General features: G+C 42.5%; 1 protein-coding gene across 12 annotated transcripts in view; it reads right to left on the reverse strand.

Annotated features, from left to right (window-relative positions):
* utrn (utrophin) overlaps positions 1-25154 on the reverse strand; it is a 164809-nt gene that overhangs the window by 23525 nt on the left and 116130 nt on the right. For all 12 annotated transcript variants that reach the window (XM_020097588.2, XM_020097587.2, XM_069514538.1 and 9 more), the window contains 8 exons: positions 19115-19176; positions 17545-17619; positions 14050-14251; positions 12384-12469; positions 10838-10995; positions 7324-7490; positions 5040-5151; positions 1808-1944 (listed from right to left, as the gene is read on the reverse strand). In XM_020097588.2, coding sequence (XP_019953147.2) covers positions 1808-1944; positions 5040-5151; positions 7324-7490; positions 10838-10995; positions 12384-12469; positions 14050-14251; positions 17545-17619; positions 19115-19176 — 999 coding nt within the window. The remainder of the gene's footprint in view (positions 1-1807; positions 1945-5039; positions 5152-7323; positions 7491-10837; positions 10996-12383; positions 12470-14049; positions 14252-17544; positions 17620-19114; positions 19177-25154) is intronic.

Below are 25154 nucleotides of genomic sequence, written 5' to 3' on the forward strand. Positions count from 1 at the left end.
GCAGCAAACGATACGATGTTTACCAAATCTGTGTAAATCCTCTTTCTGAGCAGGGACTAGTCCTTGCTCCAATTACAGAGGAATCCATTTCAATTTAGGGCATAGATTCATTTCAGTGACACGAAGATGACAAGAGCCAGAAAACGGTGATGGCACACCACAGGCCTATGAGTGAATGAGCATTATAACACTGATCAAGAACTTTTACGCAGCTTTAAAGCTAGAAATCTCACACAGAGGCTTCTCACTGCACATTAAGCTGTCTCTAGAGAACACATGCCTGTGGTAACATGTGGATAGCTCACGGCTCACAGAACAGACTTAATGTAGTAAAAAGAGATGGGAAAATGATGCCCATGAAATAGAACTAAATTTCCTCTCAGTCTCCATTCCCTGCTGCCATATTTCGAAGAGATCTCCGCGTTTCCACCCGCTATTCCTCGATTTCTTTTAGAGGCATTTATCAGACAGGCAGCTCAGCAGGAGTCATTTTTCAGAGGAAGGGAAGTGAGAAGGGAGCAGGGTGGGAGGTGTGGAGGAGGACAGGCGAGGATGGGAGGGATGAAAGAGGGAGTGCAATCCATCTGCGGGGCGACTGCGTGTAACTGGATGTCGGAGGGGGGAAATGTATCGTAAGTGAACAGGTGAGTCAGTGTGTGTGTGTGTGTGTGCACGCATAGACTTCTTCAAGAGTTTCCTGAGCTCAAAAGATGCAGAACTAGTGTGTGCAAAAGTAAAAAGTGAGCACGGGCAAGAAATGTCAGGGTCTAACGTGAGGAGTGAGTGAGCGACTGGTAGAGATAAAAGAGCTGATGAATGAAACGCAGAGAAAACAGTGCGACAGTCTCCGAGCACACGGGGCACAGCAATTAAGGCTTTGTCAAGTTGAAGAAAATTAATATCACGAGTCCTGTCACTTGAGTAATCTTGCCTCTGAGGCTAAAGCGTTGTAAATGAGAGTCTGTGTTGCAAACTGGGCACATGACGTTTTGAGATATGTGGCGAGCAGGGAGGTTAAATTAAAAGAGGCCATCAAGTTGCATTTTGGGAGGTGGAGGATCCAAAGTTTTCAAGACTTGAGGCAACATCCACACTGGCGCGTTCAGGTTCTTCTCTTCAATAAAAAAAAGTTTACAAACCAAATCGGAGCCATGATTACCACATTTTAAATCTAGGGTTGGTAATCCTGGAAAAGCAAGAGAGGGCTACAGTCTCTGCTTCAGGAGTTAGGGTCTGTGTCTCCGGGTGAAGACTCCACGGAAACAGGCAGGTCAGTTGGTGACAGACTCGTAACACCAGCAAATAATTTCATCTGGTCCAAGTGAAAATATTACACTCCTGCAAGGGGCCACTGACACTGGTTTTTTCCCTGACCGCTTTATTTATTGATGGCTATCGGGCCGTGAAGAGGATTTCAACAAGTGAGATAAAAAGTGTTTCAGTGTTTCTTCTAAACCTCCAGGGAAGTGTGAACGCTTGATGTAAACGTAACAAAGATGATGAATATAAAACTAAAGCATACAAGTGTGGATGCAGCCCTCTTCAGCGTCACTAGCCCCAAATGTGCAAAACTACAAATGTGTCTCAGTGTATAGAGCCAGGACGTAGGACACAATCACAAGTGGACACAGGAGACACATTTAAACTCTGAACAGGACCTCAGTGACGTGTGGACCCAATAGACGTAAAACTGAGCGTGGGCTCTGTCAGTGGTTCATTCATCAATCAATTAAGAGTTTTTATTGTACCTCCGCTCATCAGATTTTAGCACTGCTCCGACTCACAAAGACACTTGGATGTTACTTACGTTTCCATGTTGTCTCCTTCCAGAACCGTCTGGACTGGCAGGTAACCGAGCCGAGGATGTTTGGCAAAGTACTTCTTCGATCGGAATTTGTTCTTCAGCACTTTGGTGAAATCGCGCATGTCCTCACCTGATGTCGTCTGTGAGATACACAGAGAGAAAGATGGGTTGATTCAGTGACTGTGTGTGTGTGTGTTGAGTGCACAGCAGATGCATTTGAGTAGAGGAGAGCGTGTGTTGTTAATTAGACACTTAGCAGAGGTGTTCCCCCTCTAAAGTGTTTTCTGCCGCGCAAGCAAACAACAAATTACCACAACAGTCCGACCAGAGGGGGAGAAAATCCTTTTGCAGAGGATTCAGGCAACTAAAACTAAACACACACTCACACACATAGATAAACACACAACTCCCTCAGATGAATGTGTAAACTAACACATGGACTTTGCTTGGCTTATTGACTAATGCACACTATTTGAGACGGTAGCATGAGCAAACCATTACCAAATAAAATACAATCAACCTGAAGCTGGAGGCTGATTTGTGAAAGTCCAATGTGTGTTTTTCTGCGAGCTCCTTCCTTTCTTTGAGATATATTCATTTTAACAATGTTTTCTTGCCTTTAATAGAAAGTGACAGTATAGAAATTGATGGGAAACAATGAAGAGAGAGAAAAGCAGGGGTGTGACGTGCGACAAAGGTCATAACCAAAGCAACATCTCCTGTTAGGAAAGGTCTAAACATTGAAATTACAGCAATCGATAAAACACAACACCAAATTTGTCTTCATCAATATCCCTGACAAAGCCCGATGGAACAATATGAATGCCACTCCTATAAAAATATAAACGCAATAAAAAAAAACAGCAATATTGCAGCCATAAAGTAAACGGTACAACGAAGATGAAAAATCCCATTAAATGACCACAGAGTTTCACAAAAGCCACTATCCATCTGCAACTATTATTTAATATGGAATCAAGTTTCCAAAGACATAAAGTGGAAAGGCAATTTGATTTAAGCACAGGGAGAAGGGTAAACATAATTATATATAACACTCACATTTTCTTTAGAGAAAACAAAGAGAAACAATAAAAAACCTCACACTCTCCGGTGTCGAATAAAGTTGAGTTTGACTGCAGGATTTAAAATGACACAAGAAGTTGATTCAGATACATTTTTAGTCGATTCAACCCTGAGCAGGAGCTACAGATTTTGGTCTTGGACTCTCGGAACAGCTTGGAACTGCTGGATTTTCTAACAAACTCCAGTGTGTCGTGGGTCAATAAACGTTTGTAAAGTTGAATATACAGTGTTTACGAAGAGCTTGGTGGTCAGATCTTCTTGAAATCGTGATGGTGATAAGTTGTGGCTGGTTACTGGCAGACAAAGAGCTTGAAATTAAGGTTGATCAAATAATCAGTACTTAGAATCTTTTGCCGTATCAGACTTCTCCGTATTTTACAGGCTGCTAACATTAGCATTGTTTCCGCAGCCTCCAGCACCAATTATTTAATCTCTATGAGAGGATTCTGCACATGAATACACGGAATCTGTAAATGAGGGACACGATTTTGGGATCGGAAGCCCTCTGGGTTCTAGTTTGACCACTCGCGTTTGAGCAGGCTATCGTTGCCCACAGGTAAATCTGCATTCATGTGCAAATAAACGTTAATACAGTTTAGCCAAAATGTCATCTGGACCTAAAATATCTAAGGGATCAAACAAACTAGTCTAGACTGTTTGGCCGGATTTTCCACAATATTGCCCATTGCCCCCAGAGGCTTATTCGTCCTCAGATGATACACAGTGGGCTCATACACTGGCTGATTATTATGCTTCTCATCTGTCATCATAGCAGCATTATCAGCGTGGTCCGTAAATTCATGGTCTCATTATAAAAACTGTCCTGCCAGGCTGCTCAGATCAGTTTGATGACCCACTCTGAGAGAGAGAAGAAAGTGTAAGGAAGCAATTACTGGGCAGGTCAGAGATACACTGATATACATGGATGTAAACAAATCGTTTGAAAGCACGTCTAATGACAGACCACACAGAGGGTCACGCTGTGAACAAACCTAACCACCATCAACATGACTTATAAGAAAAACTTCGATTGTTGTTTTGAGGTTGATTTGCAAGCAAAAAGGATGCAAGTTCATTTTTCACTGCCTGTAGGACTTTGAAATGACATACTTTCATACGCTGGGTTGTTTTGAATAAATCAATAAATAAACCCTGCGTTAAATCAATTTGATTTTAAGATGCAACAATAAAAATGAGGAAAAAGAAATGCTGAACCTCTCTCTGAGGTCATCGTGCATTTCTTCTTTTCCGATATAAGTTGTCGGTCAGTAAAAACTGAATAATAATCTGGCACAAACATTTTAAGAGCTTGTTGCTGCAGTAAAGTTAAACACAGTATAACGTTTTTTCTTCAAAGTTGCGGCAGGCGGCTGCTGGGCATCTACACTCAGGGAAGAATGATCACTGCTCCTTACAGCTGCTGCTCCAAAGTCAATATCTATCCCATTTGCAAAATTGAAAAAGCAAATTAAAAGACAAAAAAAAAACGAGAGGCATCACTCAGAGTTTGATGTGAAGCAATACTGGAAAGAGTTGGCTCGCAAGTGTGCGATTAGAATTGAGGAGAAGAGAGCAAAGGTTCAATTTCCCCAAAGCCCCCCCCCCCCCTTTCTCATATTCTTCTCTCTGCACAGTCATAAACTGAAATACGGCTTTCTGGCAAAAAATTATAAAAAGGCCTCCGAGAGCCATGACCATTTTACAGTTTCTTCATGTAAATCTAAATAAGCCAGAGTGCCGTCGGGGGGGTCGATTGTGGAACAAGTTGGAGTAATCGATTCGGGAAGTGACACATCGGGGGGATGCAAATCGGATCACGTGCACATAAAAGTGACTACTTCTGGTAATGTACGCTCACATTGTGAGGCAAATAACCATTATGATCCACCACTGGTCCATCACGCACTGTGACTTGCAAATTCTACAATGACCAAATATTTGGAAATTAACACAACGGAACACTTTCAAATCAAGAGCTCCGTGGTTTATAGGAGAATATGTGAGGATAGGAGGTAACCAGGGTCGGACAGCGTGTTGTGAATTTATGTGCTTTCATTAAATGGATGAGCGTGTGGAGAAGAGATAGGAGAAGAGTTGCTGAACGTGTGTCTGTGTGTGTGTTTGTATGTGTGTGTGTGCGTCAGTCCCTCACCGGTGTGCAGTACTCCACCATGGGGTAGTTGAGCTTGTGGCCCTTGGCGGTGCGCCCGGAAAAGAAGCAACTCTGACAAACGTCGTAGTTGAAATGCTTCAGACTGCGATACCTGGGGAGAGAGAGGTGAAAAGTGAGATAAGTTGAGTTGAGAAGTTGTAGGGGTGTGTGTGTGTGTGTGTGTGTGTGTGTGTGTGTGTGTGTGTGTGTGTGTGTGTGTGTGTGTGTGTGAGAGTGTCAACATGTGCATGTAGAGGACTGCGTGACAGAGTGACGGAGGAAATTGAAAGCTCTCAAGGAGGCACCAGTGTAGCCTGGAGGTGAGTCATGCTGGAATATTGCATATGTGCACACATGCACACATGCACACACGCACAAACACACACACACAAACACACACACACACACGTCACTATGCTGACAGTGACTGACAGTTGGATTTCTATCAATAACAGGACGAAGTGACAACAGCTGTTGGGATGTTCTCCCCTGCAGCCGCTGTAGCCAGGAAGCCATTTAACAGCTAAATTGAGACAGGAGCCTTTCAGACATAATAGCTTAAGTCCTTTATCTTTCTCTCGTCTGCAGCTCTCCCAAGGTTAGCAGAGTGATGAGCACAGAGAGAGAGACATATATCAAAGGATGCAACGCCGAACATGACGCCGCCAAGTCAAATGCGTCATTACATACTGACATTAGCATCGTTAGGCCTGAGCCTCTCAGGCAACAGCCGCCAATGTTTCATTAATAGCCCCCAATTTATCTATCTAGCTATATAAATCTATATACATACATGTACTTATGAATATTCATCCGGTAACACACTCACACCCTCAAAAATAATAAAGCTTTTGCAAGTATTCAAGGCAGCGGATCTACTTCATGCTTTTTTGGCAGGGGTACATTTTTGTGAATGCTAGAGAGATGGACAGAGAGAGAGGTAGAGAAAGAGAGAGACTTATTGTTGGCATCTGGTTGTAGCTAGCGAGCTTATTTTCTGAGAAAAGACTACGAAGATAATACGATTTTTCAATAATCATATAAATAACTGTTTTCATCTTTAAGTGGTGCATCCACATAAGCCACAACCATTCTGAATATCCTAAAACAGCAAACCCTTCAGTTCTCCAAACCTAACTCAATATAAGTAAACGAGAAGGTCGTATGTATCAGTGGCATTTTGGAGCAGTTTTAATTATCGATATGAATGTAATACATGCACAGCAAACGTTTGCATGAACGCACAGGAAATGGTGCGTGTTGAATGTGCTTCGGTTGCTTGTTGACTATCCAGCTGATTTGTGACAGTCGAGTTGACGAAAGCGTATCCTCTGACATTTCAATGCTGTTTGAATTCCTGGAGGATCTCATGTGGCTCTCCTGTTAAAAGAGTAAACGACTACGCCGTGCGAGAAAAGCACAACTTCCGCTACAACACGACTGGTGTCATGTCTCAAGACCACACAAAATGCCTGCTATGCATTTTTCTTGCTCTCTTGCCGCTCCCTCCCTCCATCGCTCCCGCTCATCGATCACTGACAGAACCTGGGAGACATGTGCTTCATCAAGTGTCCGACTGTATTTCTCTTTCTGCTGGCAAAGCAGGGGGATGTGAGGGGGACAATTCTGCCTCCCTATGTCACTTAGCCTGGTGTTGCACCTCTCTACGGGCACAGAAAAAAACTTTCTCCTGCCAGAGTCGTCCCCGAAAAATGTATATTTGTGATAAACTGATTGAAACTGTTGAACCGCGGCACACGTCCTTTTACCTGTTGTTACTGTGTAAGTCTAAGTGAGCGGGGACCAAATGAAACTAAGGCACTTAAGAGTGTGTGTTATTGTCAGTATCAGAGGGTGGTCCGTTATGGATTGCTTGCCAAGCGATCAGCTCTCTGTGAACTTTGTGAATGTGGTGCTGTAGAATATGTTTGTGTGTGTTGTTGTTTGTGAGCATGTGTGTGTGTGTGTGTGTGTGTGTGTGTGTGTGTGTGTGTGTGTGTGTGTGTGTGTGTGTGCTTCGTTGCAAACCTCCGGATGGTATTTAGTCAGTGGTGTATCAGCTGCTGACATTTAGATAAATGCCTGCCCTCCAGAGCAGATCTGCCCTTTATGCTCAACAAGGAGAGAACAATGCAGTGTGTGTGTGTGTGTGTGTGTGTGTGTGTGTGTGTGTGTGTGTGAGATGTTTGTGTTTGACCTGTAACATGTTGCAGAATTCTGTATATTATGCTTTATCCACTTATACTGAATTAAATGCTAAATATGAGCATGTGTGTGTGTTTACCTGAAGCCAACAATAGGACACTCTTTGCAGATGTTACACTTGGCCTGATGTTTCGCCGTCTCTGCAGCGGCGACTCTGTGCAGCACAGGAAGCCAAACCATGGACTGAGGCTCCAGACGCATCCAATCAACAAACTGCCTGGGCTCCAGCTCCACCTTATTGGTCACCTGGCCATAAAAGAGGCGGGACCAAAAGTTAGACACTTCAAATCAAAGTTTAGGAAACAGGTGAAGTTTGGTGTTTACAGCGAGCTGATAGGCTCTAAAGGCATAAACATGAAAGAGAAACATGCCAAGAAATGTATATGAGGCTCCAACTCTTTGCTTGTTACCCCAAGTCTAATAAAGATGCAGACAAATTTAAGATTACCATACATATTAAAGTGACGACTCCCTCGGGCGCATTATGGCCTTGAATTGTGGACGTGACTAAATAACTTTTACAAGCATCTTATTCATATTTATTGGCTAAAATATCTTAGAAGTAAATAGTAAACTGATTTATTTCAACATCCTCCCTGACCTTGTCCTACACTTCCCGCGTATCTGTGCCATAGAGATTTGTGCAATTACCGATGTAAAACACCCAAACCTCCAAACTGCCGCTTTGAAGAGCCGGAGGAGTTCATGATCATATAAACTGTAGAGCTAAGCTACTGCTTTAAATAAAAAAAGAAAATGTCCAAGTTGTTAAAAGTGTCCACATTCCAACCTTTGCCCTTTTTACAATTAACTAACTTCACAGCGTTCACAATATACTTTAGGTTTCAGCAGCACCGTTGTTCAACTGCAGATTATAATGAGCCCGTCGAAACGTCAGCTCAGGGGAGAAGCTTTGACATGGCTGCTGTTACCGCTAAACAAATCAAAGACAACCTTTCCATCGTCCCTGACAGGCACAAAGGGCAACAAATGCAGCAAAGGGCTGAATACATTTAAAATGAGAGGAGAGAATAATCAAAGGGAATAAAGCACATATCTGTGTGTGTGTGTGTGTGTGTGTGTGTGTGTGTGTGTGTGTGTGTGTGTGTGTGTGTGTACAGTGATCCCCTCCCAAGGCTCATGGTGTGTGAGACTGTCTCAGTTTTATTAGCATATCCTTCTGAAAATAAATTCACGCTACAAATCAAACTAAAAGGAAGCACATTCCAACCTGAAAATTGGAAACAGGGATTGGCTTATTAAATTAAAATTCACAGTTGGTTATCAGAGACAACATTCATCAGTCAGCTTTCGTGTGTGTGTGTGTGTGTGTGTGTGTGTGTGTGTGTGTGTGTGTGTGTGTGTGTGTGTGTGTGGAAGAGAGAGATAGGGAACATTTTATGGTGCTGACCCAAATGTATTCACAGCACCAAATATTGAAAAAGTCAAGTGCTCAAATATTTACGAAGATTTCTCCTCTTCTGTGCTCGTGAAAAGTTTCTTAATTAAATTTTGCCAACTACAGTTCAGCTGCCTGCATTTAGGCAAATATAACATTTGGGAACTTTATATAAAAACATGTTTATGTTCCTAAAAAGGAAGGTATCTAAAAGAAAAGTTTTTGGTATTAAATCTGAAACTTTCAAATGACACCCAGGCTTCAAGATAACGTAAAGGGTTAGGTTTTATTTTAAGGGAGATTTATAATCAATTTTTAAAAAACACAAAAAACACATGTGGTTGATGCAGGAGGGTCTAAGATCATCCGAAATTAAATTCCCGAGAAGTGATGACCCTGCCAATGAAACTTTTTCACCCTGCAGACATCTTTAAATCCTCAACCCTTCCATTTGACCTTCCTCCGCGGAGCGTCTCTGCATCTCTCCTCTACGTCAGACTCATCTTCACCTTCCTCTCCTCCTACTTGTCACCTCAGCACAGAATTAGAGCGCATACAGAATAATTACTGCAGGGGAGAGATGGCTGAAGGGATATCGACGTATATAGACGGATGGATGATAGATGGATGGATGAAGAGAGGGACAAAGGAAGAGTGAAAGGGGGCATATTTATTGCAGGCGCAACCTGTTCATCACAGGCCCATTAAAGCAAATGGACTGGGTGACTGCACTGTCACTGGCAGGGCAGACTGAAACACAGATGGGACAGGGCTCTGCTTGAGTGTGTGTGTTTCTCGCTGCCAACTTGGTTTGATGACCAGGTGATTAAGAAGCAACTGGACTACAGCCGGCGCAGCGACTTATGATCATGTCTGTAAGCAGTTTGTGCACGTGCTTGTGTATACATGTGTGTATCAATGTGTCATCGATGCAGTGAATTGCAGCCAAAGCTCCAAGGTGTTTGCCCCCTTACCTTTTGCATTATTTTGAGAAGACACAGAGAGACAAGGTTTGAAAGTGCCTCACTCGGCTATTTTGGGAGCCGCAGCACAGGGTATCAGTGAAATTTACAGCTTCCTAATTTTAATGTTTGGCATTTATGACTGCCGAAGCACGAGCCAGGGGAGAAAGAGGGAGAAAAATGAAACGGTGATCCCGGGGGATGAAGACATCATTAAATGCCAGTAATGTCTCGAGATAAACCCGGTGGAAAGTGGTTCACTGGCCGCAGTAAAACACCAGAGGACAGCCAGCAGAAGCCTGGGGGCCATTCTCAGGCTTCAAGATTGGTCAGCACAGCTTAAATATTAAAGCACTTTTATAGAAATGAGAGTGACAGGAGGTAGGTGGCCGGGAGATGCGGAGGCGACTGCGGGTATCTGATGACAATTTGATTTTGGGGAAGGTGCAGCATAGAACTGAATAATTTGTTTTACACATTACAGTATTGATTACCGTCCAAAAACGAATCAGGAATGTTGCCAACATCACACCAGACTAACTATTCTGAACAGAGAAGAAGTTAGCAAGTTTGTTGTAGCATGTAAAGGTACGGGGCCAAAACGCAGATTAGTACAGAATCTTATTTTTGCATAAATTCATATGCACTTTATACTGTGTGCATCCAACAGAGATCGTATATAACCCTGCATGACAAAAAAACAATTTACAGCCTTTCAAGAAGCTGAGGCTCCTTGAAAAGAAGTTGAATACCTGCAGAGTCCCACTAAATTGCACATCTTACCAACAGATGGCACGCACAACTATCCATTATCTGGAGCACTTATCCTTGCAAGGGGGCTCAGGCCAATCCCAGCTGACGAGAGGCGAGTAACACCTAAGACAGGTCTCACGCATGACTCACCCCAGAATATCAAGATATTCCATTTTCCAGACAGACCACTCAATAACATGGAGTCCTTCTGTACTTAGATTTAATTTGAAGATAATATGCAAAGATTGACAACACTTAATATGATGGATTTATATTGTGCATGTGTTCATTTTACACAACTGGTAACAACATGGCCAAAATACAAATCTAAAAATATATTTCCCTCCACTGCCAGTAAACCAAACAGTATTAAGAACAATATGTGATTACTAAAACCTGATCCCCAGCTGCTGTGCTTATTTATTCCGAATGTGAGCGTGAGCACAGTGATGCTTTCTGCGTGTTTCATGTGAACCTACGTGCTGGAAGCAGCTGCGGACGCTGGGCTCGATGTTAGAGCCTCCGAAGGCGGCCACCTCCCCCAGCTGCCTCGGGATCTGGATGGCTTCGTGAAGGAGAAGTCCGAGCTGCCGCTGGTCACACGTGTCACCTGCCGACGCCACCTGGCTGAAAAGGTCTGAGGGGGAAGGAGAAGGGGAGGCGGAGGAAATATGAGAGAGAGGCTGTGAGGGGAACAGTCATAGCACGATGGTGATATTTAAAGGAAAATATATAGTGTGGGTATAAATACACTAAATGTAGAGGGAGAGGAAAAGTATAGCAGGGAGAGGGAGGGAAAATGTCAGTGTGTGTATATGTGGGTGAAGCGTGGCACGGAGGACACATGGAAATGATGCATTTTTAATCTTTCTATCTCACTTCTTGTACACCAGGCTCTTTTCTTCCCTAATCTCTCGCTCCCTGCCTCCAACTCACCTCCACATTTCATATGGACTGATAGAGCTGTACTGGACGTGGATACCTGCCCATTGACACGTGCTGTAGGCTCAGCCAGTGTTAATGTGTTTACACCGTTATATTTTAGGAAACGTCTCCAGAGCTCATGCACAAACTGAGCAAAGAGAGGAGAGAGGGTAATGCGTTGGAACAGGGGAGGGAGAAGAAGGAGAAACGGAGGACATGACAGCTCTTTCTGCTCTGCTTGCAGCTGACTTTGATCTCTGTGTGACACCTGGCCCTGATGCTAGCTCCTGTGCATGTGTGTGTGTGTGACATGCAAACACAAGGTGCTTGTTCGTGACCGCTTTCCTCCACACACACTTTGTGGCATGTGAAAACCCCCTCATCTCCAACTCACGACTTTCTGCTACGAGATTACATTTGACATACGCGAATGGCACCGTGCCTGGTTACGTGTGCATGTGTGTGGGATGCCGTGCGGCTATATGCATGGAACTGAAAGACAATGAGACTTTAAGATAGTAAAGGAGGAGGGATGCAATCAACCGTGCTTGATACCCTTCTCAGGCTAATAGAAACCGCCAGTGGAACAAATAGGCTCAAGGAGTCCATGCCATGGCAGGAGAGAGGGAGGAGGGGAGGAGGAAGAGGAGGGAAGGAATGAGGATGGAGGGAAGAATGGAGGAAGGAGTAAGTAAGATAGGACAGAAGACAAAGTGGCACCGTCAGATGGATGAACAACGGTGCGAGCAGTGACAGCGAGGGAAGAGAGAGATAAAGCAGTCGAAACACAGAGCAGAAAACAAAATGAGTTTCCTCCCTGTGCGGCGAGCCGATATTCACGCTCCCTAATCCTCAAAATAAATCAGAATAGAGAATTAAATAAAAAAGCAGGAGAAACGCGTAGGAGGTCTCTCATCCAATTAGACGACCAGCTCACCAGCCCTCTCTCCCAGGCTCTTCACAAGCCTGATTAATACTTCTGGGATTACAGCTGTACTGGAGCAGTACGGGATGGACTCGCCTCAGATTGAGTCTGTATCGCGTGGGGAAGGAGGGGGTGTTTATCTTCCTACTCACTGATACCTTCTCACATACACTTACATTTGTATTTCTCCTCCAGGTGGCCCTTAGAGAGGGAGAGCACGCCGATCTTCATGGACAGGACGCGGATCTTCCCACTGCGACCACTGCAGAGCACACAAACACTGGCAATCAGTCTTTTTATTATATTCATTGTGGGATCATACGTTTGTGTCCAGTAGTGAGAAAAAAGTGAACCCTTCTCTCTTCATTTCATTAATTTGCCATTGGTCCATTTCTGTCTTGAACTCACACTAATGAACCATTCACAAGAGCTGGTGAAGAAGTCAGCGAGCCCTTGGATTTAATAACAACGCAAACCTCTTCTGGCAGCATTGACCTCAAATAAGCAGCTCTGGTAACTGTGGATGAAATAGAGTTTGTCTAAACATTTCCAGCTTTATAAACCAACCATTCTTGATTAAGTGTCTACTGAGATCTTCTTTGCCCAGGCATGAGTTACTTAAATGGATAAATCCAGTGAATAACAAAGGCTTGAGTATCTTTTATTAAATAAAGTAGCTCCAATGAACACTTTATATTATTGAATTGATTGAATTCTAGATTTATTCATCCCTTCTTCTTTTTAGTATTGACTTTATTAACCGAGGAGTTCATACACTTTTTCCAGCCAAAGTTACTATGTTATTAGTTAAAATAATTTGCTCATAATTATAACTATGATGATCTTATTGTGTTTGTTAATATACAAAAAATACTCGACAAATTACTTTGCAACTTGTTAAAGGATGCGGTGCGGGTCAGGAAATTACCAATACAATTTTGGTGCAGATCTTGGTTACTTACTTTAACATGAGTTCTTTTTAACATTTTCATTGATACCTCACAGAACAATTCATGGATCTTAATGAAAATATGAGGCATGTTGAGGAGAGTGTTTGCAATTTGGTGCAGATCCAAATAAGAATCTGGATCTAGTTTATTTAAATGTAGTTACACAAGGGCACTTTTGGGCTTTGGTGCAGGAATGTGCTCTGAGGGTTCTTTCCGGTTTAAGATCTCTGTATGGAAATACAGCTAACTCCCAAGTGTTCACTTATTTTTTTCTTACCACCGTATATACAGTGTGTTTGTGTGTTTATTTCAGTGCATTGTTAATATTATGCAACAGAAAATAATTATGTGCTTGGAAAAAGACTTAATTGCATGTATGTTCCTTTAGTTCCATCTTTGTGAAAGAGCGAGCGAGAGTCTAACTGCATCTTGAGTACAGCCACAGAAAAATGTTCAGACCAGTAAATAAGATGTTTATGGCTTGAATCCACATGTGAATGGACAGTTATGTTTGTGCTGTTCAGACCGGTGAAGAGCATATTCATACATTTGTATCTGAAGTTCCAAACAAACACAGTGCTCAAGGCAATTTGAATGCCAGCCGCTCATGTTCATGCATATAGCATGTTGACAATGTCAGAATATGAAGCGCATGAGTCTAAAAATATGTACAAAACAATCATTATGCAACATCGTCATTATGCACAGATGGCACCAACAATAAGGGAATTTGGAAATTCAAAGCCTCAGCACTGCCACTTTCATCCAATCTGATTCAAGACATTTTATACACTGTATTTAAATATGTAGATAGCAACATACACAATGTGGAAGAAATTCATGCCTGATGTATAATCCTCCATCCTGAACACAGAAGATTTGGCATACGTACGTATCGTAAACGTTGAGCAGCCAGTTGAGACACATGTCGACGCACAGAGGCACATTGACCAGGTCCTTGTGCTCCTGCTCCAGGCCGTCGTAGATGGACGTCAGGCAGTTGATGACGTCGGGAACGGAGAGCAGCTGATTGTTGTTGGTGAGTTTGTGCTGCTCGAAGGTGTTCTGTGCCACGCTGAGGTCCAACAGGTCCACTGGAGGAGAAGAGGAGGAGGGAGAAGGAGGAGAGGAGGTAGATGGAACAGATAATAGGGGACACAACAGGGTGAAAACAATGATGAGACAGAAAGGACAATTATTAGGAGAAGTGAAAGTGAAGAAGGGAGGAGAGCAGGCGGAGGTTAATGAGAACAGAGAGAAGGAACAAAAGGAGAAATGTAAAAGAGAAAAACTCCATGAGGAGTGATGGGAGAGAGAGACAAAAAAGGCGAATTAGAACCATCAGTAACCTTTTCTACTTGCTCATTGGGCTTTCAGCAGCAGACTATTCTTAGAGGCACTTTCAAACTGCAGACTTGACTGATATTTTGTCCAAAATAGTTCATAACAAGAGAGCACGAAGGTCTACGGGGACACCGACAGAGGACAGACGGATCATTGTGGTGAAATATTAATATGAGAACGAAATCCGAACAAGAGAAGACAAATGAAGAAAAACTTGCAAGACAGAGAAATCAATAACTCAATCAAACTTTCATTATCTTCCATACTTAAGCTTTGACTTATCTTAAGAGTAAAATGGAATTTTTTAACAGAACAGGCTAATGAAGTCCTTTAGGACAACAGTATTAAACCGCTGCATAGAAACACAGAGAGTTAACCACCAGTAATAGTAACATTGATCAAGTAAATTGCACTTTCTGCAGCTGTGTGCAGTAGATTGTGCCACAAAGATGTGGTATATTTGCTGTTTTAACACTGAGAACTCCCCCAGTCTCATATTGACTCCTGAAATATTATTTTCCTGAAAATAAGCAGCAGATCTGCCTGTGGGGTGAGATTATTTCACCTTTTCTAGGTCAGTGATCCGCCTTAATCTGTCTCCTATCAAGATACTGATGCTCCTTGATGTGTTAAAGAAGGATCTGAGAAGAAATCACCAAATTAAGAGTGTATGTTTGGCACTCTCTAAACACGAGTCAAATTAATAGATCATATGCTTTCAGGACACAGTGTTTTAATATGAGTTTACAGAGCTATCCAGGGAGAGCTCAGATCCTGATGAGAATCCTAATCAGTTTTATTCAAGGTCCAGTGGAAAGGTCAACACCTCATCTCTGTTCAAAACATGACTCCAGGTGGTAAAACACATGCACAGTGTGAAGTCTGCTATATTGGATGAATTAGTATGATCAAAAGCCATTACAGTGTCACATAGAGTAGAACCACCGCCAAGGAGGTTGTGTTTTCCTCTGTGTTATTGCACAAGAACTACTCAACCGTTTCTTGGAAATGTTGTGAAGGCCCAAGGAAGCACCCGCAAAATTTTGTTGCGGATTCAGGTATGAATGTAGTAATGGGGGTGCACACCTCCCACGTGCAACAGATTCTGAGTGACAGATTCACAGACTGAAGAGTGAAGAGAGGTTCTGCTGTGAGAGTGAGAACTGCACTGCATGCTACTTGCACCACTGCAGCTGAAACTATGAGGTCGGACTGTCTGCGTTGTAAGTAGAAGCTTTATGGGCGCTCTTTACAATGCAGCAACAGAGCAACAAACCAATTTAAAGATCTCTAATGTTAATATGAGAAGTGTCCATGTTTTTGCCTCATTATAAAACTGGGCAGGACATATTAGAATAAATTGGGCCGCCACAGTTTCAGTAATAAATGGGAAACACTGCTTTGACATGGAGAGAAAGGACATTAGTCCTGGCAGGGGTTTGTGTTCTCAGAGAGCACTTCTAGTTACTATTAAAATAAATTGCAGAGGCGTATTATGACATAGTCCTGCATTCGCCAATTTCAGGGTTAAATTACACCATATTCCTTCAGATTTACCCAAAAAATACTAAAACACAAGAGGCTGAAATTTTTTAATGGCCATGTTTTCACCTCTTTCATCCACTTAATTCTCTTTATTTGCTCTGTCACTTTCACCCGCTCTGCGGCTCCTTGCCTTAAGTTACCCACCGTTCCCCCAGACAGGACTAATTACTGAAGTGTATCCACGTGGAGTGAGCTCAGCGGGGCAGCCATGCTGTCAGAAAGCAAAACTTCTCCCACTACGCATGCAGGGATGAAGCTCAGAGGCTGGCACATTAGTGGGATGCCACGCAAGCTCATTTGTGCTTCTCCAGCCCCCTGGCACAGACTTAACCCAATTAGCCGTTTTATAGTATCCCTGTTTGTTAGTGTGTGTGCGTGCATATATGTGTGTATGTGTGTGTGTGTGTGTGTGTGTGTGTGCATCATCACAATAAAATACACACTTTCATACAGCACACTCAGGTCTTCAAGCAAGGATTCCACATGAATCCAGGCTAATAACTACTGATCCCTCTGTGTGTATGTGTGTATAGAATCACACAGACAGACACACACACACACACACACACACAGAGAACAGTTTGGGAACTCTTCTAATCTATTGGATGAAATTGAATTGCAGCACCCCAAGTTGAAATCACTCAGGCTAATGTATTCCCGCCACAAATACATGCATGCAATCAGACACAGCAATATGAGATAGTTAACTAAAACGCCCCAAAAAAAACATTCACTCATTTACAAACAAAAAAACACACGTGGTTCCCTCGGATATCCAGGTGCACAGGTCAAGAGCTGCACACACTCACATGAGACCAAGTTTTATTTCATCTGTTTGTTTCAAACATGAGCAGATTTCCTACAGACAGTGGGATGTAAATGAGCAGTGTGGGCTCAAAGTGTGTGTTGCTGTAACACTGTCAACAGCTGGATAATGGTTAACATTTGTCACCATTATTACACTGTACAGAGCCAGAGTAGCTGCTGCCGTGCTGTTTGAAACCTCATGAGAGGGGAGTCAGCACACACCTGCAGTCTGTGTGTGTGTCCGTGTGTGTGTGTCCGTGTGTGTGTGTGTGTGTGTGTCCGTGTGTGTGTGTGATAGCCACCTGAGACAGAAAGAAATAGCTTCCTTCATCAAAGCTTCCAATATAAACAAGAAAACAGCAGATTTCGCTTTGAGAAAAATGGTAAAAGAAAAAAAAAAACAGCTCAAAAAAATATCCCACCTGTGCACACCCAACGATTCTCAACAGGCTTAACACAATCACCAGCTGTGACCGTGCGTGGACAACACACGCACACACACACGCATGCAGTAACACTGTGCTTGCATTTTTTAAACCAAAATATCTTTGGCTCCTGTGCTGTTCGGAAATCTGGTAAAGCTTCAAATCATCGTTGCATCCCCTTGTTGCACCAAGACTTCAAAAGAAGTGGACTACAACTGACGGAGTTAAGGTGTGTGTGTGTGTGTGTGTGTGTGTGTGTTACTTACAACACAGTGCTTTCTGTAGTCGGCGGATCTTCATGGCTGTTCGGTATGCTGAGAATCTCACATTGTTCAAGTCCGCTACAGGCAGGGATAGAGACAGACACATGAGCAGAGGATGGACAAAAAGAAAACAGAGGCAGAACATCAGGAAACATACTGCAACGAAAAACAAATCTGCCAACTGACTTTCTGTTAGTTATTGTCCACGGGGGGAGCGGGCGCTAATGTGAACTGTATAATTAGGTTAGTGATGTGGGTCTCGGTGGGGTGCGGTGCTATTTGTTGAGCCGCTGGCCTACAGCGAATGCTCCCAAAGTTTCACAGCTTATTACTTATCCGGCAGCTCGTTTATGAAGAGTCATACGGGGCCGCCCCGCAGGGACGCGGACATGCATATGGATATTAGCGGAGAGCGGGACAAAGGGAAATGATCAGGCTAAGTTAAATGTAAAGACTAAACTAACCGGACAAGATCGAAATAGAACTGCAGGATGATCCCTGACCTCAAAAACAGCCTTTAAAGGACCAGAGGCTCGTTTCACCAAAGTACAAGATGCAAAGTGAAATTTGCAACATGACATAATTTCCTCTTGTGTTGCTTTTGTGTGATGATCATTTGGTGTGTGTGTGTGTGTGGTGCACGCAAATCGCTTCTGTGAAACAGGCCCATGGTCCTTTTAAAGATCAGTGCACTGACATTAGTTGTTTTATTAAAGTGTCAACCAAACAACAGAAAGACAAAAAACATTTCCCAAAGAATCTGGTTTTTGAGGATTATTTTTGAGTTCCCTCGCAATATGATTAAACTATTCTCCCAATACTGTTGCCTTCCTGTACAGCTGAGTCAGGGTCAGGCTGCATTTTTCTGTCTGAACCTGCCTGAGAGAAAACAAACCAATTCCGACCCAAACCTGACAGGCATCTGTTTTTTGAGTCCTTCACACACATATGTTATGATTGTTTTCCCCAATTGTTAAAAAAAAATCAGCCCAGCCAACTTGATCTGAATATAATTTCAAAATTGCCACATCCCCCAGTATGGATCAGCTCATTGAACAGGCCATGAGGTATTCTGATATAGTTCGACTGTGTGCATGAATATATCATTAGTGAAAAGGTGAAGAAAAGTATGTCTGCTGTGTAAACAGTTTTGATTTATTGGCCCAAGGTCTGAAAAATCAATCTTTGGAAATTTTGGCTTTATCCCAACGCGCCGGAAGAGAGAGACATTTATTTGTGGTGCTCAGAGCACTGACAGATTACATGAAAATAAAATTAAAGACCAAAACATCATATTTTCAGAATCAGTTGCCCCATGAAAACACCGAACATACAGATTTTATTCAGTTAAGTTTTTGCTGCTGAAATACTACGAAACAAAACAAATAGAATTATCCTCGATAGCACTGAGGTGGAGGCATGAATGTAAAACTCATTTTGAGTATTCCAAAACCAGGCCAGATAAATACAAAACAAAACACTTGTGTAAATCAACCTTTGACAAGAACCTCAGGGATAGATTTTGGAAAATAAAATGTGGAAGACACCACAAGCGACTGCGTGTGTTTCTCACCTAGTGACTGGTAGAGTTCTGTCATCTTTGGATGGTCCCAGCAGGTGGTCTGCGTCTGGTGACTGAAAACCACAACAAGAGAGAACCGTGAGACGAGACTACACACACACAAAGAGAGAGAGAGAAACTGACAAACCCTTTCGAGAATCACCGCAAAAGAAAAAACAAAACAAACAATGACAGACAAAAGCTTTGTGGAAGCAAAGCTGCACAATGTCACGATGAATACACATGCGCCACTATCGTCATTAACATGATTTGACAAACTTTGCTGAAAATTCACTCCGATCCTTTTGATGCCGCTTCCGAAATGAGGACAGAGGCTACAAAATTCTCCCACAAGTCAAAATAAATAACATGCGGAGAATGACGTCCTCTGAAAGGAACGGCAAGAAAAGACACACACATACACAAACCGACGCACAAATAGACACATCGCTCTCATCATCACAGCGTCTGTCTTCTCACATAAAGGGACTGAGTCTCAACTCCCTGTTTACATTTGTACTACAGAGAGAAGCCTCACACACACACACACACACACACACACACACACACACACACACACACACACACACACTCAAAACAACAACAAAAACCAAATCTTCTAAAAAACACTTAAAATAAAACTTGTTCTAATACTGATCTATCATGGTCGTCTTCACACACAGGGTCACAAAAACATAATTCTCTCAAGCTGCAGCTGCCAATCAACGTGACTATTTGAGCTCTGCTGGCCGTGGTGTGGCTCTGTGTGTATTTTAAGAAGCCACCTTAGCTGTCAGAAGCTGCACTCAGATCTGTGCGCTATGGAGGAGAAGGGATTTCTTTTTTTTTTCCTGAATTCAGAGGCTCCCCTGTGGTTCCTGCGACGGCTCGCTCTCTGCTGGCAGCCAACAGGAGGGGAAGTCAGGAGCTGACAGTAAACCGAGGTGGCAAACTGGACGGGGACGGCTGCCCCACTCGTCTCGTCCGCAGATGTTCATGACTTTTTAATGGCTTTGTGACCCTTGTTCACACCTGCACAGGCATCGCTGATGCCCGGACCTCTCTGTTCAGTGGACAGGTTGGTGTTTTATTTAAACTGACCACAAAGAGCTCGCCTGAAAACCCGAAAGGTTAAAATGAATCCAGGTCGGGGGATTTGCTGATATTTGCAGCACACAAAGGCACAACTGGAAAAATTGTCTGACAGTTATCGCCACATAACGCCATTGTCATTCATAGAAGAAGGTTCCATTCCAGATAAGATAAAGTGAGTTCAAAGATAGGACACACAAGCAGCTCCCATCGCAACAACAATCTGCACCATGTCTCTGTACACACAGCACAAAGGCAGGTAGCATTTCAATCAAAAGGATTAGACAGCTTGTGCTTATATCAGTAGCTCATGAATTCCATAATGAAGACAACTGTGTTGTCAGGTTCAACTCTCCTCAACGCCTTTCCCTCCACGTGTTCCCTTTGTAATGCCACGACAAGTCTTTTGTTGTCCCAGAGGAGCAAAAAAAAAAAAAACCTCAAACAAAGTGATGACGCATAAAATACAAAGCTGAACAGTTCAGATAACACACAAACTGTGAGGGGAGAGACGTCAGAGACTGCGATGGGGCAGAAGGAAAGAAAATAAGACTCTATGGTATCTCAGTGGAACTCAGCACAGCGTGAGGGATTTCAAACCCAAGGTTGATATGGACTTTTGACTAATACTAATATATCTCCGGATTACGGAGCCCCCTGGTGACATTGATAGAAAAAATATTACATGGCCACAAGAAAACTAACTCCTGGCCATGTCCTAAAGTTAAAGTGAAGTCCTCCCTTTTGATAAAGAAATGAAAATGAGGTTTGATATTTTACTGCTGTCAACATACATGTTTATATATATGTTTTCTGCATCGCTTGTTCTGTGAAATAGAAGATTTCATGATGGTGCATATCATCAAACATAAACTCTGATACTGTCTGTGAAAAGCTCATATCCGATAAATCAGTTTGGCTCCAGTCACACCTCTAATTAGATTTGTGTGCACACCGGTATTTAAGACTGATTTCTATCAGTTTAAGCTTTTCAAATAAAGTATGGAAAGCATTAAAGCCTTGGAAGTTCATAAAGTTCAAACTTTAGTTGGTGACTTACAAACACAGTGTTGGAAAACCAGAGAGAGGCTTCTAATGATGGAGGAGCAGCTCAGTCTGCACATCTAAACCTCACAGAGCTGGTTTGAGACGAACTGGACACAAGATGAAAGCGGAGAGAAACTTCTGCAACCATGTTGGGACGAAAGTCTGCTGACAATATCTGATCTCCACTGTAGAAATGCCATGTGCCAGTGTGTTTGATGAGTCTGAAATTCAGATTCAGAAGATTTCTGATTCCTCTAAAAACATCTAATTGCTGATCTTGATCTGTGCTTTGATTTCAGAAACAATTAGACGATGAATTATGTAAATCACTCATTTCACAACAGCACAACCAGATTCATTTCATAATAGTTGAGCTTTTAAATTCATGTGGAAATCAGATATCTACTCAAAATCTGGGGCACAAGCATTTGGAATTGGACACAAACCCTCTTTTCAAATTGTCTTGTTCTGATTGTTTAGTCCACACACCAGAGTTGGATTGACAGCTTTAAAACCAGCCTGTATTGTAGAGAATCAAAGGTCAAACACACCAGGGTTTCTTTGAACTGGACCAAACAGGTTAGATGTTAAAGCTGACCATCAAACCTTCTCAGACACAGGACACGAGGGTGAAATACATTTTATTAATCAACCGACAAAAGATTTGATTGCTTCTAGGTTCAGGGCATTTTCACATTTTATACATCCATGTTTTTATCCTAATCACAGTTGTTTTCCTGTCTTGTATCATTGTTATTGAATAACATTTGGATTTGACAGTGATGTTCTGAGCTCTGGGACCTCGTGATGGCCAGCAAATAACTTAATTTCTGATATAAACATGATACCAATGGATCCATCTTATAATAATATTCTAATAAAGTGAAAATAAACACATGGTAATTCAAATACCTTGTGAACGAAACAGTTTCCTAGTAATTCACGATGTCACCAACTGTGAAACCAGAGCGTCAGGAGAAGAACCCGCTCGAGTCTTATAAAAGACATGTGACATTTTCCTTCATAAACATCATTTAATGAAATCGAGAGTGAGAATCAACACATGAAATAGGGTCGGGGGAGGGGATACTGCGCCAGACGGGAAAAGATGAAATTTATGTAGCCGCTGAGGCACCACGAGGGAGAAAATAACCTTTTACAAGATGTTTTTATGAGATTTCTTTCTGAGCATTGAACCAGAGGATGTGAGCCAACTCACCTTACACTTCACCAACAAACACTACCCACCATGATAGAAATTAAGCATATCAAAAATATTTACTACATTCTGTGACTTTTGCTGTGTTGCAGTCCAACGGAAGGTTAAAGTGTTTTTTTTTTTCTTTTCTCTGCTTCATCATATTTTAGGAAAAAACATATTCTCCCTCTACGAGTGCCTGTATTTGTCTTCCTGTCACTCCAACAAACGGCAGCGACAGACTTCCTCTTGGATACATCCATCCCATCCTGGGCAGAGGGGGGTGATTTTATCCCATCTAACAGTTGGCTGCAGACCAGCCAACACTTCTGCACAACACTTCTCTTTGCTGCTGGGAGTTTGTCATTGTCAAACACTCAGAGGCGGCCATGAATGTTAATGAGTGTGCAGAAGAATGATTAGGAATATATCTGGATATCAAAAGAGGCAAAATTATCAGACCGAGCAAGGAGAAGATTTAAGAAGGTTTTTCTTTCTGTGACAGCAACCTGCCAGACCACTCACAAAGTGTCTGTGGCAGGTGATATGAGTCTGAGTCCACCACCTGACGTCTGCTTTTTCAGGCTTTTACTTCTCCTCCTCTGCCTTGTAGTTGCTCTTTAAAGAATTAAAGCACTCCCTCATCACAGTCATCAGAATACTAATAGGGAGGAAGCTCCCAATGGTCCAGATGCAACAACGCATCTCTGGATTTTAACCAAACTTTTTGTGAAAATCACTTGGGAGAGTTTTTCCACATGAACTGGTTTGGAGGACGACACCATCTTGGGTAGGATTCCCCCCCGGTCCTGCTGATTGTTATTCTGACTGTGTCAGAACGTTTTTTGTGTGGGAGCGAGAGGAAGGATGTTCTTTTTCGATGCCACACAAATTCTCTATCCGCACATGTAGCTCTCTCTCTTACTGGGGGATGGCAAAATTGACAGGTTGATTAAAGGGTATGTTTCTTTCATTTTAGTTTAAAGGGGATGGCATTCACCCACGTCCTCCTTCAAGATTTCTGCTTTTGAAAGACAGTTCAAACAGCTTGCAGGGTTTTTTAAAACTTCTTCAATGTGACACGTTGAGGAAGGTATACACATTGTCCATTGATGTATATGAAGGCTGTCAGCTCTGCTATAGGAACACCCAACCACACACATGACTTACCAGCACCAACTGTTTCCTGACAAAAACATTGCAACCCAGAACAGCCTTGGAATGAAGAGGAGATTGCCCCTGATCTTTGCAGAGATGCAGTCTTGCTATATTTCCGCTCAGAAGGCCCTCAAGACCCGCTCAATTGCCAGAATGGGGCGAAATGGGACAGCATGCGATGCAGCCAGCATGAGGCTGCTGCTGTAACTTGCGTGTCGCCTGAATTCCTCACTGCAGGGGCTGGATAAGGTGCAGGTTTAATCAGGGGCCCTTTGTCAGCCCGAAGAAAAGCCGGAGAATTTTAGAGGAGATGGAAAAAAGAGACGAGGAGGGGGTTTGTGGAAATGAATGTGTCAAAGACTGATGCGGGTGTTCCAAGGATGTCACAGTGCTGAATGTGACCTGCGATTAGAGATGGATTTATAGCTCAGTTTTCAGGCTGCAAATTAAGTGTGTGTGTGTGTGTGTGTGTGTGGAGGAAGATTAGAGAGGCCAGGGTACAGCAAACTACTTTCATTTAAGAATGAGAGAAACACCGAACTGTGGATGAAGTTGAAGGAAAATTGATTCCTCCTGTATTGGAGAGGCAGTAACGTGATGATGTGAGAGCCACCATGGGGAGAAAAGGTCTGACCATCATAAAGGCATCAACACAACATATGACATGGGCCCAGAATGAGTCTGTGTAAATAGGTTCGCACTTCTTTGAGTGTGTGTCAGTGTTACCAGCCAGTGTGAGGGTGAGTTAGTTCACACCTGCGGATCAGATCTCACTTCCTGCACTATATGAAAATAATGACGTCCCTCGTCAACAATGGTGGGGGAGTTATTTTCTGTTACTTTTCACATTTAATCCACAACATACTGTATATCAGCAAATATCTGTACTTTATACTCCACTACATTGCATTACATGAAACCTGGAATTGATTTGGAGAAAGCTACTGCTGACAGATATTTATTTACTTTTACTTGTGTAGAAAAGTTAGGTTGCACTTTAACTTTTTTTGTGGTAATGAGTACATTCTTGTCTATTTATCTTAAGTAAAATGTGTGAGGGAGGAAGAAATAAATAGAAAGAGGCGGCAGGTGGGGCTGAAAGAATCAATACACTGTGTGCAGCTCGACAAAATAAGACTACTAATTTGAAATCAGAAAAATGGAAAATCCATATGTGGAGGTCAATGGTAAAATTACAGCAGTGGTCAAATAATGTTGTATTTTTAAGATTTTTAGGTTTATGATTCATAAAATGTTTCTCGACAAGTTTAAAATACGACTATTTCAAAAAATGGTATGACACATTGTGAAGACAGTCAACCTATCACGGAGACAAGACTTAAATCTTCATAGCTGAAACTATAATTGTGGATTACTCTGTGGAGACTGGCCTCATTTAAAAAAAATGACCATTTTACAATTTAACTGATCCACTGACATTTCAACTCAGGGCGAAGGGCCATTTAAAGGCATCAGCCTTAAAAATACACACACTTTACCACTGTCAACCACAAAGTTAAGGCTGTAACAGTGTCCCAGCAGAGATGATAGAGAGAG

The sequence above is a fragment of the Paralichthys olivaceus genome, chromosome 19 (genome assembly GCF_024713975.1).
Source record: "Paralichthys olivaceus isolate ysfri-2021 chromosome 19, ASM2471397v2, whole genome shotgun sequence".
Classification (NCBI taxonomy): Eukaryota; Metazoa; Chordata; class Actinopteri; order Pleuronectiformes; family Paralichthyidae; genus Paralichthys; species Paralichthys olivaceus.